This window comes from Grampus griseus (assembly GCF_964374135.1).
Source record: "Grampus griseus genome assembly, chromosome: X".
In the NCBI taxonomy this organism is placed as follows: domain Eukaryota; kingdom Metazoa; phylum Chordata; class Mammalia; order Artiodactyla; family Delphinidae; genus Grampus; species Grampus griseus.
In genome coordinates this window covers 27,890,298-27,902,890 of record NC_138999.1, presented here as the reverse complement: position 1 = coordinate 27,902,890, position 12,593 = coordinate 27,890,298, and the positions used below count along the sequence as shown (strand labels likewise).

At 36.0% G+C, this 12,593-nt stretch overlaps 1 protein-coding gene across 5 annotated transcripts in view; it reads right to left on the bottom strand.

Moving 5' to 3' along the window:
• The window catches only part of DMD (dystrophin), a 2,236,200-nt gene that overhangs the window by 1,585,305 nt on the left and 638,302 nt on the right, over window positions 1–12,593 (bottom strand). For 4 of the 5 annotated variants that reach the window (XM_082680764.1, XM_082680765.1, XM_082680763.1 and 1 more), the window contains exons 8-9: window positions 11,821–12,002; window positions 10,465–10,596 (exon numbers count right to left, since the gene is read on the bottom strand). In XM_082680764.1, coding sequence (XP_082536890.1) covers window positions 10,465–10,596; window positions 11,821–12,002 — 314 coding nt within the window. The remainder of the gene's footprint in view (window positions 1–10,464; window positions 10,597–11,820; window positions 12,003–12,593) is intronic. The other variant, XM_082680766.1, reaches the window with a different exon arrangement.

Genomic DNA, 12,593 nt, shown 5'->3' with positions numbered 1-12,593 from the left:
CTTATCTCATAAATGCATAAATAATTATTTACCTGTCCTGCTGGTGACGGGCAGATGGTAGACAGCTATTGTTCATCAGGCAAAGAGGAAGAAGAGAAAGATTTTTCTTCCCAAATGCTTTCCAGCATTTATAAGTATTAGAAGACTAAGGATAATGGTGATGAAAAAGGAAGAGAGCCTCTGGCTGATCTGGCTGGGAGTTTCAAATAGCGAAACATCAAAACTCTACTGGAAGTCATGACACCTGCTTTGAGTCCCAGTTCTGCCAGTTACTTGCTGCTTACACAAAACCTCCCTCCATTAAAATTCCTCCAACGTTAAAATGAGCCTAATAAGATCATTCCACAGGTTTATCGCAGTGGTCAAATGAGATATGTACTCAAAAGGCTTTTAAAAACTGCAAATGTTAGATAAAGAAGAGAGGTGCTCCTTTTTTGCTCTGGCAAGATTGAGAGGGATGTGATTCCCTTTTATTCTTGTAAAATTATAAGAGTATAGGCAATGTATGGATAACTTTCCAAAGCCTGATTCCTTTACTTTGTGAGCTTCTTAGAGAGCAGAAGACATTATTTGGGGCTCAAAATGTTTATTAAATGAATGTGGGCATCTGTGCCTTAAGCTGTGCAAGGAACACAAAGATCTGCCTTTATAGGCAGAAATATAGGTATGTCCTTATTTGTTTGTTTATTTTTCTTCCACGTTGTTTCCAGCATAAGGGTAGTTTCCCAATGTCTCTAGAAGAAGGATGAGGCTCGTGTGCAGTTAACACAAGAGGAAGGGAACAATCTGATACTTCAGGGCACCTTGGAAAAGCCATGTGATACCAGTCTTACTGTTAGCTTACAGGTAATGGATGCCCTCCTAGTATCTGCATCCCAAGGTATTAGACAGTGGCAGCCAGAAAATCACCCCCTCAAAGATGTTCATGTCCTAATCCCTGGAACATATGAATATGTTACATTATATGGCAATGAAGAATTAAGGTTGCAGATGAAATTAAGCTTGCTGATCAGCTAGCCTTAAGATAGACAGTTTCCTATGTTATCCAGGTAGGCCCTATGTATTCAGGAATCCTTAAAAGTGGAAGAGAGAGGCAGAAGAGTAGGTCAAAGGGATGTGATAAGAAAGACTCAACTTGCTCTTGTTATCTTTGAATATGTCAGGGGTCATGAGCCAGGGAATGTGGACAGCCTTTAAAAGCTGGAAAAGACAAGGAAATGTAATCTCCCTTAGAGCCTCCAGAAGGAAAGCAGGCCTGCCGACACCTTTTTATAGCCCAGTGAGAACCATGATGAACTCCTAAACCATAATAAATGATAATACAGTTGTGTTGTTTTAAGCCACTAAATTTGTGATTATTTGTTACAGCCATAAGAAAACTAATATATCGATTCATAATCAGTTAGAAGAATGGCTTCATCCAAGAGATATAGGCTTTTGTCCACATGAACATAAACGATTCAGTGTAGGTTTATTACGTGTCACAATGCAGTTAGCCCCACACTTTCATTCTCTCTTGAACCCACCCCAATCAGCAACACCTCCAAAAAAACACACTCCACTGAAATTGCTCTTATCAAAGCAAGTATCAGCTAGAGTGAGCATATAACTTATTAGCCAAAATGGGACAGAGAGTGAATAGAGGTGTTTAGAGAGCGAACAGAGGTGCTATTAGTAAATCCACTGTGATAAATGCTATATGTCAAGATTTCCCAGGGGGCTTATCCCACTGACATTTCACTGGTTAATTTTCAACACTAATGTTACTTGAACTAATCAGCAATACTTAATGCTGTTAAACACTCTTCTCTCCCTGAAACACTTTCTCCGCCTGGCTTCTACAATACCACACACTCCCCCTTTTCATCTCTCCTTTCTAGCAATCCTTTTTATCTCTTTTGCTGATTCCTTCTCATCTCTAAGTCTTAGGTGATCTCATCCAGGTGACTTTTTTTCTTAGGTGATCTCAGCCAGGTCAATGGATTTAAATACTATCTATGCTGTTGATGACTTCCAAATTACTTATCCTCAACTCTGATCTTAGAACCCCAGCTTTATGTATATTCAAGTCTCATAAGCATCTCAAGATTAGAATGTTCAATGTGATACACTGCATTAACAAAATAAAGTTTAAAAATCATATGATCATCTCAGTAGATGCAGAAAAAGAATTTGACAAAATTCAGTATCCACTCATGATAAAAACTCACCACAAAGTGGGTACAGAAGGAACTTACCTCAACATAATAAAGACCGTATATGACAAGCCCAGAGCTAAATATTTTCTCCCATTCTGTAGGCTGCCTTTTCATTTTATTGATGGTTTCCTTTGCTGTACAGAAGCTTTTTAGTTTGATGTAGTCTCACTTCTTTATTTTTGCTTTTGTTGCCTTTGGCTGTGGTGTCAGATCCAAAACATCACTGGCAAGACCGAAGTCAAGGAGCTTAAAGACTATGTTCTATTCTGGCAGTTTTATGGTTCCACGTGTTACATGCAAGTCTTTTATCCATTTTGAGTTGATTTTTGTGTGTAGTGTAAGACAGTAGTCTAGTTTCATTCTTTTGCACATTCCTGTCTAGTTTTCCCAGCACCACGTAATGAAGAGACTGTCCTTTCCTCCTCGTATATTCTCAGCTCCTTTGTTGTAAATTAACTGACCATATATATATGGGTTTATTTCTGTTAAAATGTCCATATACCCAAAGCAATCAAGAGATTCAATGAAATCCCTAACAAAATTCCAATCGCATTTTTCATGAAAATAGAACAAACAATCCACAAAAGACACCAAATAGCCAAAGCAATCTTGAGAAAGAACAAAACTGGAGACATCAAGCTCCCTGATTTCAATTTATATTACAAAACTATAGTAATCAAAACAGCATGGTATTGGCATAAAAAACAGACACATAGATCAATGAAACAGAATAGTGAGCCTAGAAATAAACCCAATCCCTATCAAAATTCCAATCTCATTTTCACAGATATAGAACAAACAATCCTCAAATTTGTATAGAACCACAAAAGACCCAGAACAGCCAAACCTATTTGCAAGTCATATATCTGATAAGGGATTAATATCCAAAATATATAAACAACTCATATAACTCAACAGCAAAAAACCCAAACAATCCATTTAAAAATGGGTATAGGATCTGAATAGACAGTTTTTCAAAGAAGTCATAGGCAACAGGCACATGAAAAGATGCTCAACATCACTATTCATCGGGAAATGCAAATCAAAAGCACAATGAGATATCACCTCACACCTGTTAGAATGGCTATTATCAAAAAGACAAAAAATAACAAGTGTTGGTGAGGCTATGGAAAAAAGGGAACCCTCGTGCACCATTATTGTGAATTGAAATTGGTGCAGTTACTATGGAAAAAAGTATGGAGGTTCCTCAAAAAATTAAAAATAGAACTACCATATAATGCAGCAATTCCTCTTCCAGGTATTTAGCCAAAGAAAACAAAATATTACCTCAAAAAAGAGGTTTGCATCGCCATGTGCACTGCAGCATTATTCACAATAGCCAAGAAATGGAAACAATCTAAGTGTACATCAATGGATGAATGCATAGAGAAAAATGTGACACACAGACACACTCACATACATACACACACACACAATAGAATATTATTCAGCCATAAAAAAGAATGAAATCTTGCTATTTGCAACAACAAGGAGGGACCTTGTGGGCATTCTGCTAAATGAAATAAGTCAACAAGAGAAATACCATGTGATCTCACTGATAAGTGGAATCATAGATACAGAAAACAAATTGGTGGTTGCCAGAGGCAGGGGGTGTGGGGTGGGCAAAATGGGTGAAGGGGGTCAAAAGGTACCCACTTCCAGATAAAAACTAAATACGTCATGGGGACGCAATGTACATAATCTACAGCACGGCAACTGTGGTTAATGATACTGTATTGCATACCTGAAAGTTGTTAAGAAGGTAAATTTTAGAAGTTCTCATCCCAAGGAAAAAAAATTCTGTAACTACGTATGGTGATAGAGGTTAACTAGACTTACTATGGTGATCATTTCACAACATATACAAATATAGGATCATTATGTTGTACACCTGAAATTAATATAATATGTCAGTTATACTTCAACTTTAAAAAAAATAAAGTTTAAGAGATTAACATGTTCAAAACTGAGCTTCTAACCTTACTCCCAAACCTGCTCCTCCTATAGTCTATTCTATTTTGGTTGGCGGCAACTCCATTCTTCCTATTGTTTAAACAAAAACCTTGCAGTAATCCTTGGTTTCTCGAATTCTTTCATAACTCACACCCACTATGTCATATGGAGCATGATCTTGATGAAATGGTGGCCTCCAATTCTGCTACTAGGTATGCCATCCCAGAAAGCATGAAACAGAAAGGCTCACCAACGAAATTAATATGTTCAAATCCCAACATTTATTAAATCATTTTAAAGCATATGGAGAGAGGCAAGGTGAAACAGATGGAAGGTGTAATGCAATTAGGATAAGGTCAAACAGAAGAACCACCATGCTATTTAAATCTTGGGTTATACAATATCCGTACGTTTTGCTGTATCAGCCTTCCCTGTTGATGGTGTGGTAGACAGAACCAGAGGTGAGATTTGAGCAAGACACATTCTTAGGACAGAATGTACCTAAGATGACCACATACGCTTGCTCTACTGGAAAGATGCAGGGGCAAGTATAGCTGACCTATAGCTGTAGCTCATCAGTTAGTCTGCTAAACAGTTATAGGATTTATTTGCATTTTTTATTTAGAGCACTTGGGAGGCCATAAGATATACTGAGTATCATTAATCGGTGGCCAATTTAGGAATGATGAAGCTGCCAGCCTAGAGGTGATATCATCATACCTTATAATTTGGTCTTTTCATCTCCTTCCATCCATAAACAATATTCTTGTGTATTTCACTATTTATTCCATCTATTTTTAACATGTGTAATAGGTCAAGTTACTATCTAAAGCTGACACACATTTTGACCTCTGCCTATGTCTCACAAGCTATTTGCTCCTCATCAGCTAAATTTAACACATAGGTTTCACTTATATTTCATAAGCTATTATTGAATAGTTTATTTACACTCTAAGTTTAATGCCTCTTGGAAGTATCATCTATCATCTTTGTTTTCTTATGACACAGTTAAATATTCTCAAAAAATACAGCTAACATGTGTTCCATATTGAATTGGTGAACCCTGTAAGTTATCCAAAACATATCCAGAATTCAATTACTATGCATCATTCTCACTGATAGAACCATTATGAAAAACAATATGGACATTTCTCAAAAATTAAAAAATAGAACTACCATATGATCCAGCAATTCCACTTCTCAGTACACATCCAAAGGAAACTGAAAACAGTATCCCAAAGACACATCTGCACTCCCATGTTCATTGCAGCATTATTCACAATAGCCAAAATATGAAAACAAACCTAAATGTTGGCCAACAGATGAATGAATAAAGAAAATGTGGTGTGTGTGTGTGTGTATACACACAAACACATATATACACACAATAAAATACTATTCAGCCTTAAAAAGGAAGGAAATTCTGGCATTTGAGACAACATGGATGAACCTGGAGGACTTCATGCTAAGTGATATAAGCTAGATACAGAAAGACAAATATTGCATGATCTCATTATCTCATTATATGTTGAATCTTTAAAAAAAAAAAAAAAGCCAAACTCATAGAAACAGAGAGTAGAATGGTGGTTCACCAGGAGCTGGAAGGAGGGAGTCATGGGGAGTTATTTTTTTAATGGATACAGAGTTTCCATTTTGCAAGATGAAAAGAATTATGGAGACAGATGTTGGTAATGGTTAGACAATTTTATGAATGTACTGAATACCACTGAACTGTACACTTACAAATTGTTAAAACGTTGACATTTACATTATGCGTATTTGACCACAATAAAAAAAAAATGGGGGGGGGAGAAAAATAATCCAAATCCAAGCCTCTGCCATATCCTGCCTGGATTACTGCAATAACATTCAAACTAGTCTCCTTGTTTCCATCCTTATTCCTTTGGTCTATTCTCCACAAAGCAGCCATGTGGAAATAATGTGAGTTTATGTCATTCCTCCAATAGCTTTCTACCTCATTGGTAATAAAAACCTAAGTCTTCACCATTACTTACAAAACCCTATGTGATCTGGTCCACTACTACAGCTCAGACACCATCTCCTAGCACTGTGCCCCTAACTTGTACCTTTCCTTGAATAGTCCAAATAAATATCCCCACAACTCAGGGCTTTTGTACTATCTGTGTTTCTTCCTCATGGGTTTATCTTCCCAAAGGTACCCATACCTCTTTCCAGTCTTTACTCAATATTTACTTTGTTAATGAATCCTTCTCTGACCACCCAAACTGATATTTTAACTTTTCTCCACCATGTACTACATATTCCACCATACTCTTTTACTTATTTTTTCTTTTTAGCATTTACTATTGTACTTACTACTAAATTCTACTTTACTTAATGCATGCTATTTTCATATTATTTGAAATGTTATTTTACTTATTTATACTTGTTCATACTATGACTCTCCCATGAACACATGTCCTCAATTAAGGCAGGAATTATTTTGTGTATTTGTTTACTAATGTGTCTTTTGATCCTATAATAATACCTGGCACATAGTAGGTGATTAATAAATAAGTGTAAAATGATTACATAAATTAATATCACTCCATGTGTGAGAATCATAGTAGAGAAAATACAGTGGTAGTTAGTATAATTAACATGGGCTTGGAGTCAGATAAATCTGAACTTAAATTCAGGCTGTGCCACTTATTGGTTAGGCCTTGAAATTTGGATTAAATTGGCCAATTTGAAAAGGAGATATAAGTCATTCTAGGCTGAGAGAACCATAAAAGCTAAGAAAAGAAATTGCTTGGCACTTGTGCAGGAGAGAAAGTGACTTAATTTGGTTGGAGTAAAGAAAACATAAAATAGATTAGTGTGAAATAAGCATGAAAATATAAATTGTTAATAGATCATGGAGCTTACTGATGAAATTTGGGAGAGTGGAGTTATTATAAAGGCCAAAGGAAGTGAAGAAAGTTTTGTGAATTATGTTATTAAAGCTGTTAATAAGAAAATCTAATATGATTTAGAGGGGATTAAGCTAAAAAGAGTGATATTGATTGCAAAGCTATTTCTGTAATCTAGAAGACATGTAGTGAGAGCCTGAATCAGAGGGTATTTATGAATACTGAGGGAACATAACTTAATGGAGAAATGCTGTGAAGAAAGAATTGACAATACATATTTCATTACTGAATAGCAGATCACTACAGAGGCAAAAGAGTATGTCACATATTTAAATCTCGAAAACTGTTGAATAACATCCCCATTTACATAACAAAAAGGACAACAAACAAGTTTGTGAGCAATGAAACAAGGTTCACTTCAGGATGTAGGAGGTTTGAGAAATCAGTGGACATCAAGGTATAGACACATACCAAAGAGTTGAAAATGAGGCTGTAACTCAAGAGAGATTGGAAGTGGTGAAAACATAAATACAATGATCATGGGCATACAGCTTCAAGTCAAGAGATTAAATCATATTGACAACAGAGAGCGTATACAAAAAAGAAGGTCAAAGGATCTCACATGAGACTCCTATGCTAAGGGAGTTGGAAGAGGAGGAAGAGCCAGATAATGAAAGAGACACAAGACAGTTAGAGGTGGAGAAGGAGCTGGTAAGTCTAGAGGCTATAGGAGAAGTACTTCAGTGACGGTACAAAGCCTGAGAGGTGCTGAAAGACATTGGATTTGGTGACCAAGTATAATTATTTGCTGAATAAACAAATGTATAAAGCATAGACTACAAAAAATGGTCAGTGAAAGAAAATGTCACATGATAGTACATTAACAAGATAAAACGGAGTGGTATGTTTGGACAGAGGAGGTGTGCCTACAGGAGTTTTGGCTAGGATGAGGTGCCAGGAGAAAGAGAGAAATGGAAAGTGAAAAAGATACTGGGGATGTTTGATATTAGATTAGGAGTAGAATGAGAGGCATGATCCAAGTCATAAAAATAGGAATTCAGTGTAACTATAAAAAGGATGTCCTCCATTGAAGAATGGGTGGTAGTTAAGTGATACAATGAAGGAAAAGTTAGGGTTCACACCAGAGAGTATTGCTTCTTCGTAAATTATGAGAAAAACTGATTTATAGGCAGAGATCCTGAGATAGGTCAGATCACTTCACCTCAACACGTTCACAAACTGCAATGACTATAAATCAGATTTTCTAAGTTGGGACAGATGGGGATACTTAATGTTTCTAAGATACTGGGAACTTTTACAATAATTTAGGCATTTTATGTTTCCCATAGGGAACAGTCTCCCACATGGCTCTCTCTTCTGTTATGGAAAACTGCACCCTTACTTATAGACCACCAAGTAAACACTTGAATGAAACCTTCCAATGGAACCCAATCTGGCCGATCACTGAAAGTGGATCAGATATAACCTGTAGGGGGCAGTACAGGCTCAGCCCCTCTGAGAAACTCTTTAGAAAAAATTTTCTCAGTAAATAGTTAAGACACAAATTCATCAAACCTAACTATGTGTAACACCATCTTCTGATGTGCTTCCTTTAGAAACAGGCAGGATATACCATTCCTCACCAACTGTGATTCATGTTTCTTCTTTTCTAAAGGGTAACAATAGGTTTATTTCAATGGCTTATGTTAAGTTAAAACAGATATGTGAACTGCTCAATATTTTATGATATATTACATATTTTGTAATATTTAGACAAAGGGAGAGTGAACAAATACAGTCTAGCAAAATTAAGTCCATTTATAATTACTTCATTAAGGAATCATACCTGAACAATGCCTTAATGAGATGGTAATGAGGTAAAAACGTGCTGCCAGAATAGGCACTGGAGAAAACCTTCTGGAAGAGGCAGCTCAATAAAGTGAAAATAAGGAGCAAAAATACTCCTCTTTTTGTCTTGGCTAAGACTTCTTTATTTTAGGAGGTACAACACCTATTAAGTCTTGGAAGTTTCAATTGGAGGATGGTGATTTAAAAAAAAAAAAAGCCTAAAGAGTCAGGGAGAGTCAGGAGGGTGGGAGGGAGAAGGAGGAGGAGCAAGGAAAGGGTGGGTACGCTTAAACTTAAAATGGAGATAAAAAATAGCACCTCCCACCTCTAAGAGTCATTATAAGGATTTTATTAGTTCATATAATGTATACACATAGCAGTCAGTAATGTGTGGCAGACTTCTTTTTATTTACTGATAATGAAGAAACTGATTAGGTTTTTTGTTCAAGACTATACAACTTTGTGAACATGTGGATGGGAATTTAATTGAAGATGAGGCTGAGTCACATAATCATAACCATTCTCACTCATCTCCTCTGATCAACTTTGCAAGAAAACTAGCCAAGGATAAAGGGCATAACTATGCCCTGAAATACGTTCCCCTGGGGGAAGCTTTCAGTGTTTAAATTTTTCATGCATCAATTAACTGTGCCAAATAAATCACTAATTAAATACAACCACTATCTTAAAAAAAATCGATGTCTCCAAAAATGTGTACTTTTCTCCAATGGGATCAAGACGATAACTTCTAAATTCCCATTCATTGTGTAGCATTGAGAAAAGTCACTTCCGCAAGAACTCTTCAAATTGCTCTTCTAAACAAAATAAATGAGATTTTCTTTTAAAAGGAAATTTTAGCAAATCCAGCAATTCTAGCACATGCCATTCCCATGCTCTAACATATACAAGGCTATAATTTCTTGTATTTTTAGGTTTTCTACAACACTGCAATAATGATGGAAAATGCTACTGAGAAGATTCATTACGTGGAAAATACTGAATGGTGCATAGAATCTGACCTGGTTTGAGTGTGACTTTCTTGTATAAATACTACAGAGCCTGCTATCAAGTTTAAGTTGGCAAAATTAAAATCTATCACATGAAGAAGCTTACAGCTATATTTTTCTTAAATAGAATATAAGTACATACTTATACAGTGAAAATATAATAAGGGCAATATATAGAGTATATATTTCCTTTAGGTATCAGATATCTAGAAAATCTCCCCAAGTAATGTGACTAGTAAATTTCATCCATTTTCCCATTCTTTTAAATGACCTCTCTTTAATGAGCTTTGTGTTTGGGTTGGTAGCCTTTATAAAAACTAATCTTACAGGTAATTATATAATGAAAGTACAAATCACTATTATAAGAATCCCCATTCATGAAGAATCAACATACGTTAAACTAGAGAGGTCTCAATAACAAAACAGCATCATGTGCAGTATCTAATACAACTGAGAACAATGAAACGGCTCCTGATGGCGGAGAAAAAAAAGGCACTGCAAATTCAAACAAACAAAAACCATGTTAGGTTATCTTGGGTGAAGAAGTTCTTTGGTTTGGAGAACAGAGAGTAAATGTTGACAGACCTGTGAAGGAAATGGGCTCCGTGTGGGGTCAGAGGTGGTGACATAAGCAGCCTGTGTGTAGGCATAGCTCTTGAACCGAGGCTTAGGAGAGGAAGGAGTTCGTTCATAGCCCTGTGCTAGACTGACTGTGATCTGCAGAAGGGTTCGGGGGAGGGGGACAGAGAGGAGGAGGAGACATGGTAAGTAACCCTGGAAGGACTGCTTTACAACACACTAGAAAAAACGAATGTTAAATGGAAACAGTGAGATGAAAAATTTAATCCTAAATATATATAAGTGATATTAGAAACTGGTACACTCCAAGAATTGTGGTGCTCAATGTCATGTTGGAGAACAGGTAGTCAGGGAAGAGAGGAGGATGGGATTTAACCATAAAGATTCCATCCTGACACACCTCCAGCACTAATATGGGATACTGCTCTTCAAACTGGCAAAAAAACAAGCAACCCAAAGCAATCTTCTCTGAACTCAAAGTAAACAAAACCAGAATTCATCACGTCAATACCTTGGAAAGGACTGAAGCTTTCATAAGCTAAATATAGAATTAGTTCAGTAGAGTGAGAAAATTAGGCCTGAGAGCTTTCCATGCCTTCAGCAGAAATTTTGCTAAAGGCTTTTTCATCATTGTTTGTGTCAAAGAAAGTTAAGGAAAAAAACACCCTAAATATACACCGTTGGGAAGAAGAACTAGCAATGTAACAGAAGAATCCCACTGGATTCTGTACAATATCATAAAAGTCTTTATCATATGTATTCTCTATTTAATTTTTATTTAAACTATTTTAAACTAATTTTATCTTATCAAAAATATTACCTTGAGTATGCAAAATTTGTTACTACAACAGCAAGCTGCCACTAAAAATAAGAAAACATTATTAAACAGAGTACTTGCCTCTGCTCTTGGTCTAGTTCTTCGCTTTTTGCTCTAGTTGATGGAAAGTTTAATGTGTATATGAGTCTATCTTTTATTTTATTTCACTTTACACAATGGAAATGCAATGTATTCTGTGTCCCATATTCCTATAACATGGTGCATATCAATAGCAGAGTATTTTAACAATGTGCCTTGAAAACAACATTATTGTCCATTATATCAGATGAAATTTAGGTTTACAGATTCCGCTCCCTCTCTCTCCCTCTCTCTCTCTCCAAATAGACACACAGACACACACACAAAGCTGTATATACATATATTTTTGTACGTGTGTGTGAATATATATACATATATATATACTATGCTATATATACATATATGTGTATCCATCCATAGACAATATAGATATGTGTGTATGATATCTAAAAATCCATATAAAACAGAAAATATCATTGATATTAGCTATTCTTTCGATCTTTTACCTGTTGAGAATAGTGCATTTGATGATGTAACTGAAAATGCTCTTCTCTAGTAACTTTTGATGGCCTTGGCAACATCTCCACCTCCTGGATGGCTTCAATGCTCACTTGTTGAGGCAAAACTTGGAAGAGTGATGTGACGTACATTAAGATGGACTTCTTATCTGGATAAGTGGTGGCAACATCTGTAAGCACATTAACACCACACATCAATTTTTGGTTTCTATATTTGAGTGTCTAAAAGGGGAATGAACAAATCAATGTTACAGGAAGAAGACAGATTAATGAGCACTCGATGGTCCATGAATGTCCTCCAGAGACTAATTAGAACATGATAATCAGGCCTAAAATGTCCTTCCAATTTGGCAGACCAATGAGATGAGCACTAAAGTTAATTTCTTTTCCTTGTTCACATAAAAACTTCATTCGGCAATACTTTTTCCTAAGTCAAATTGCCAAACTAGCCCATCTAAGAGAGTGGTTTTCATTAGATAAGAAACAAAAATAAAAGATTGCATCTTCCTTTCCATGGAAAGTTATAATAGCATGTCAATTAAAATGGTGCACTAGTAATTAAACAATTACACCAAAGAGCTTAATGCCCTGGCTTCCAGTAAAGAAAGCTTGCACCTCCTAATCAAATTTTTGCTGGTGATTAAGCATGTAAAGAGCAAAATAATGTCTCTGTGTTGAAACGAACCGTGTATTTCTACAATCAAAATAAAATAAAACAACTATATACCATAAGAATAATGATTTGTAATATTCCTTAACTA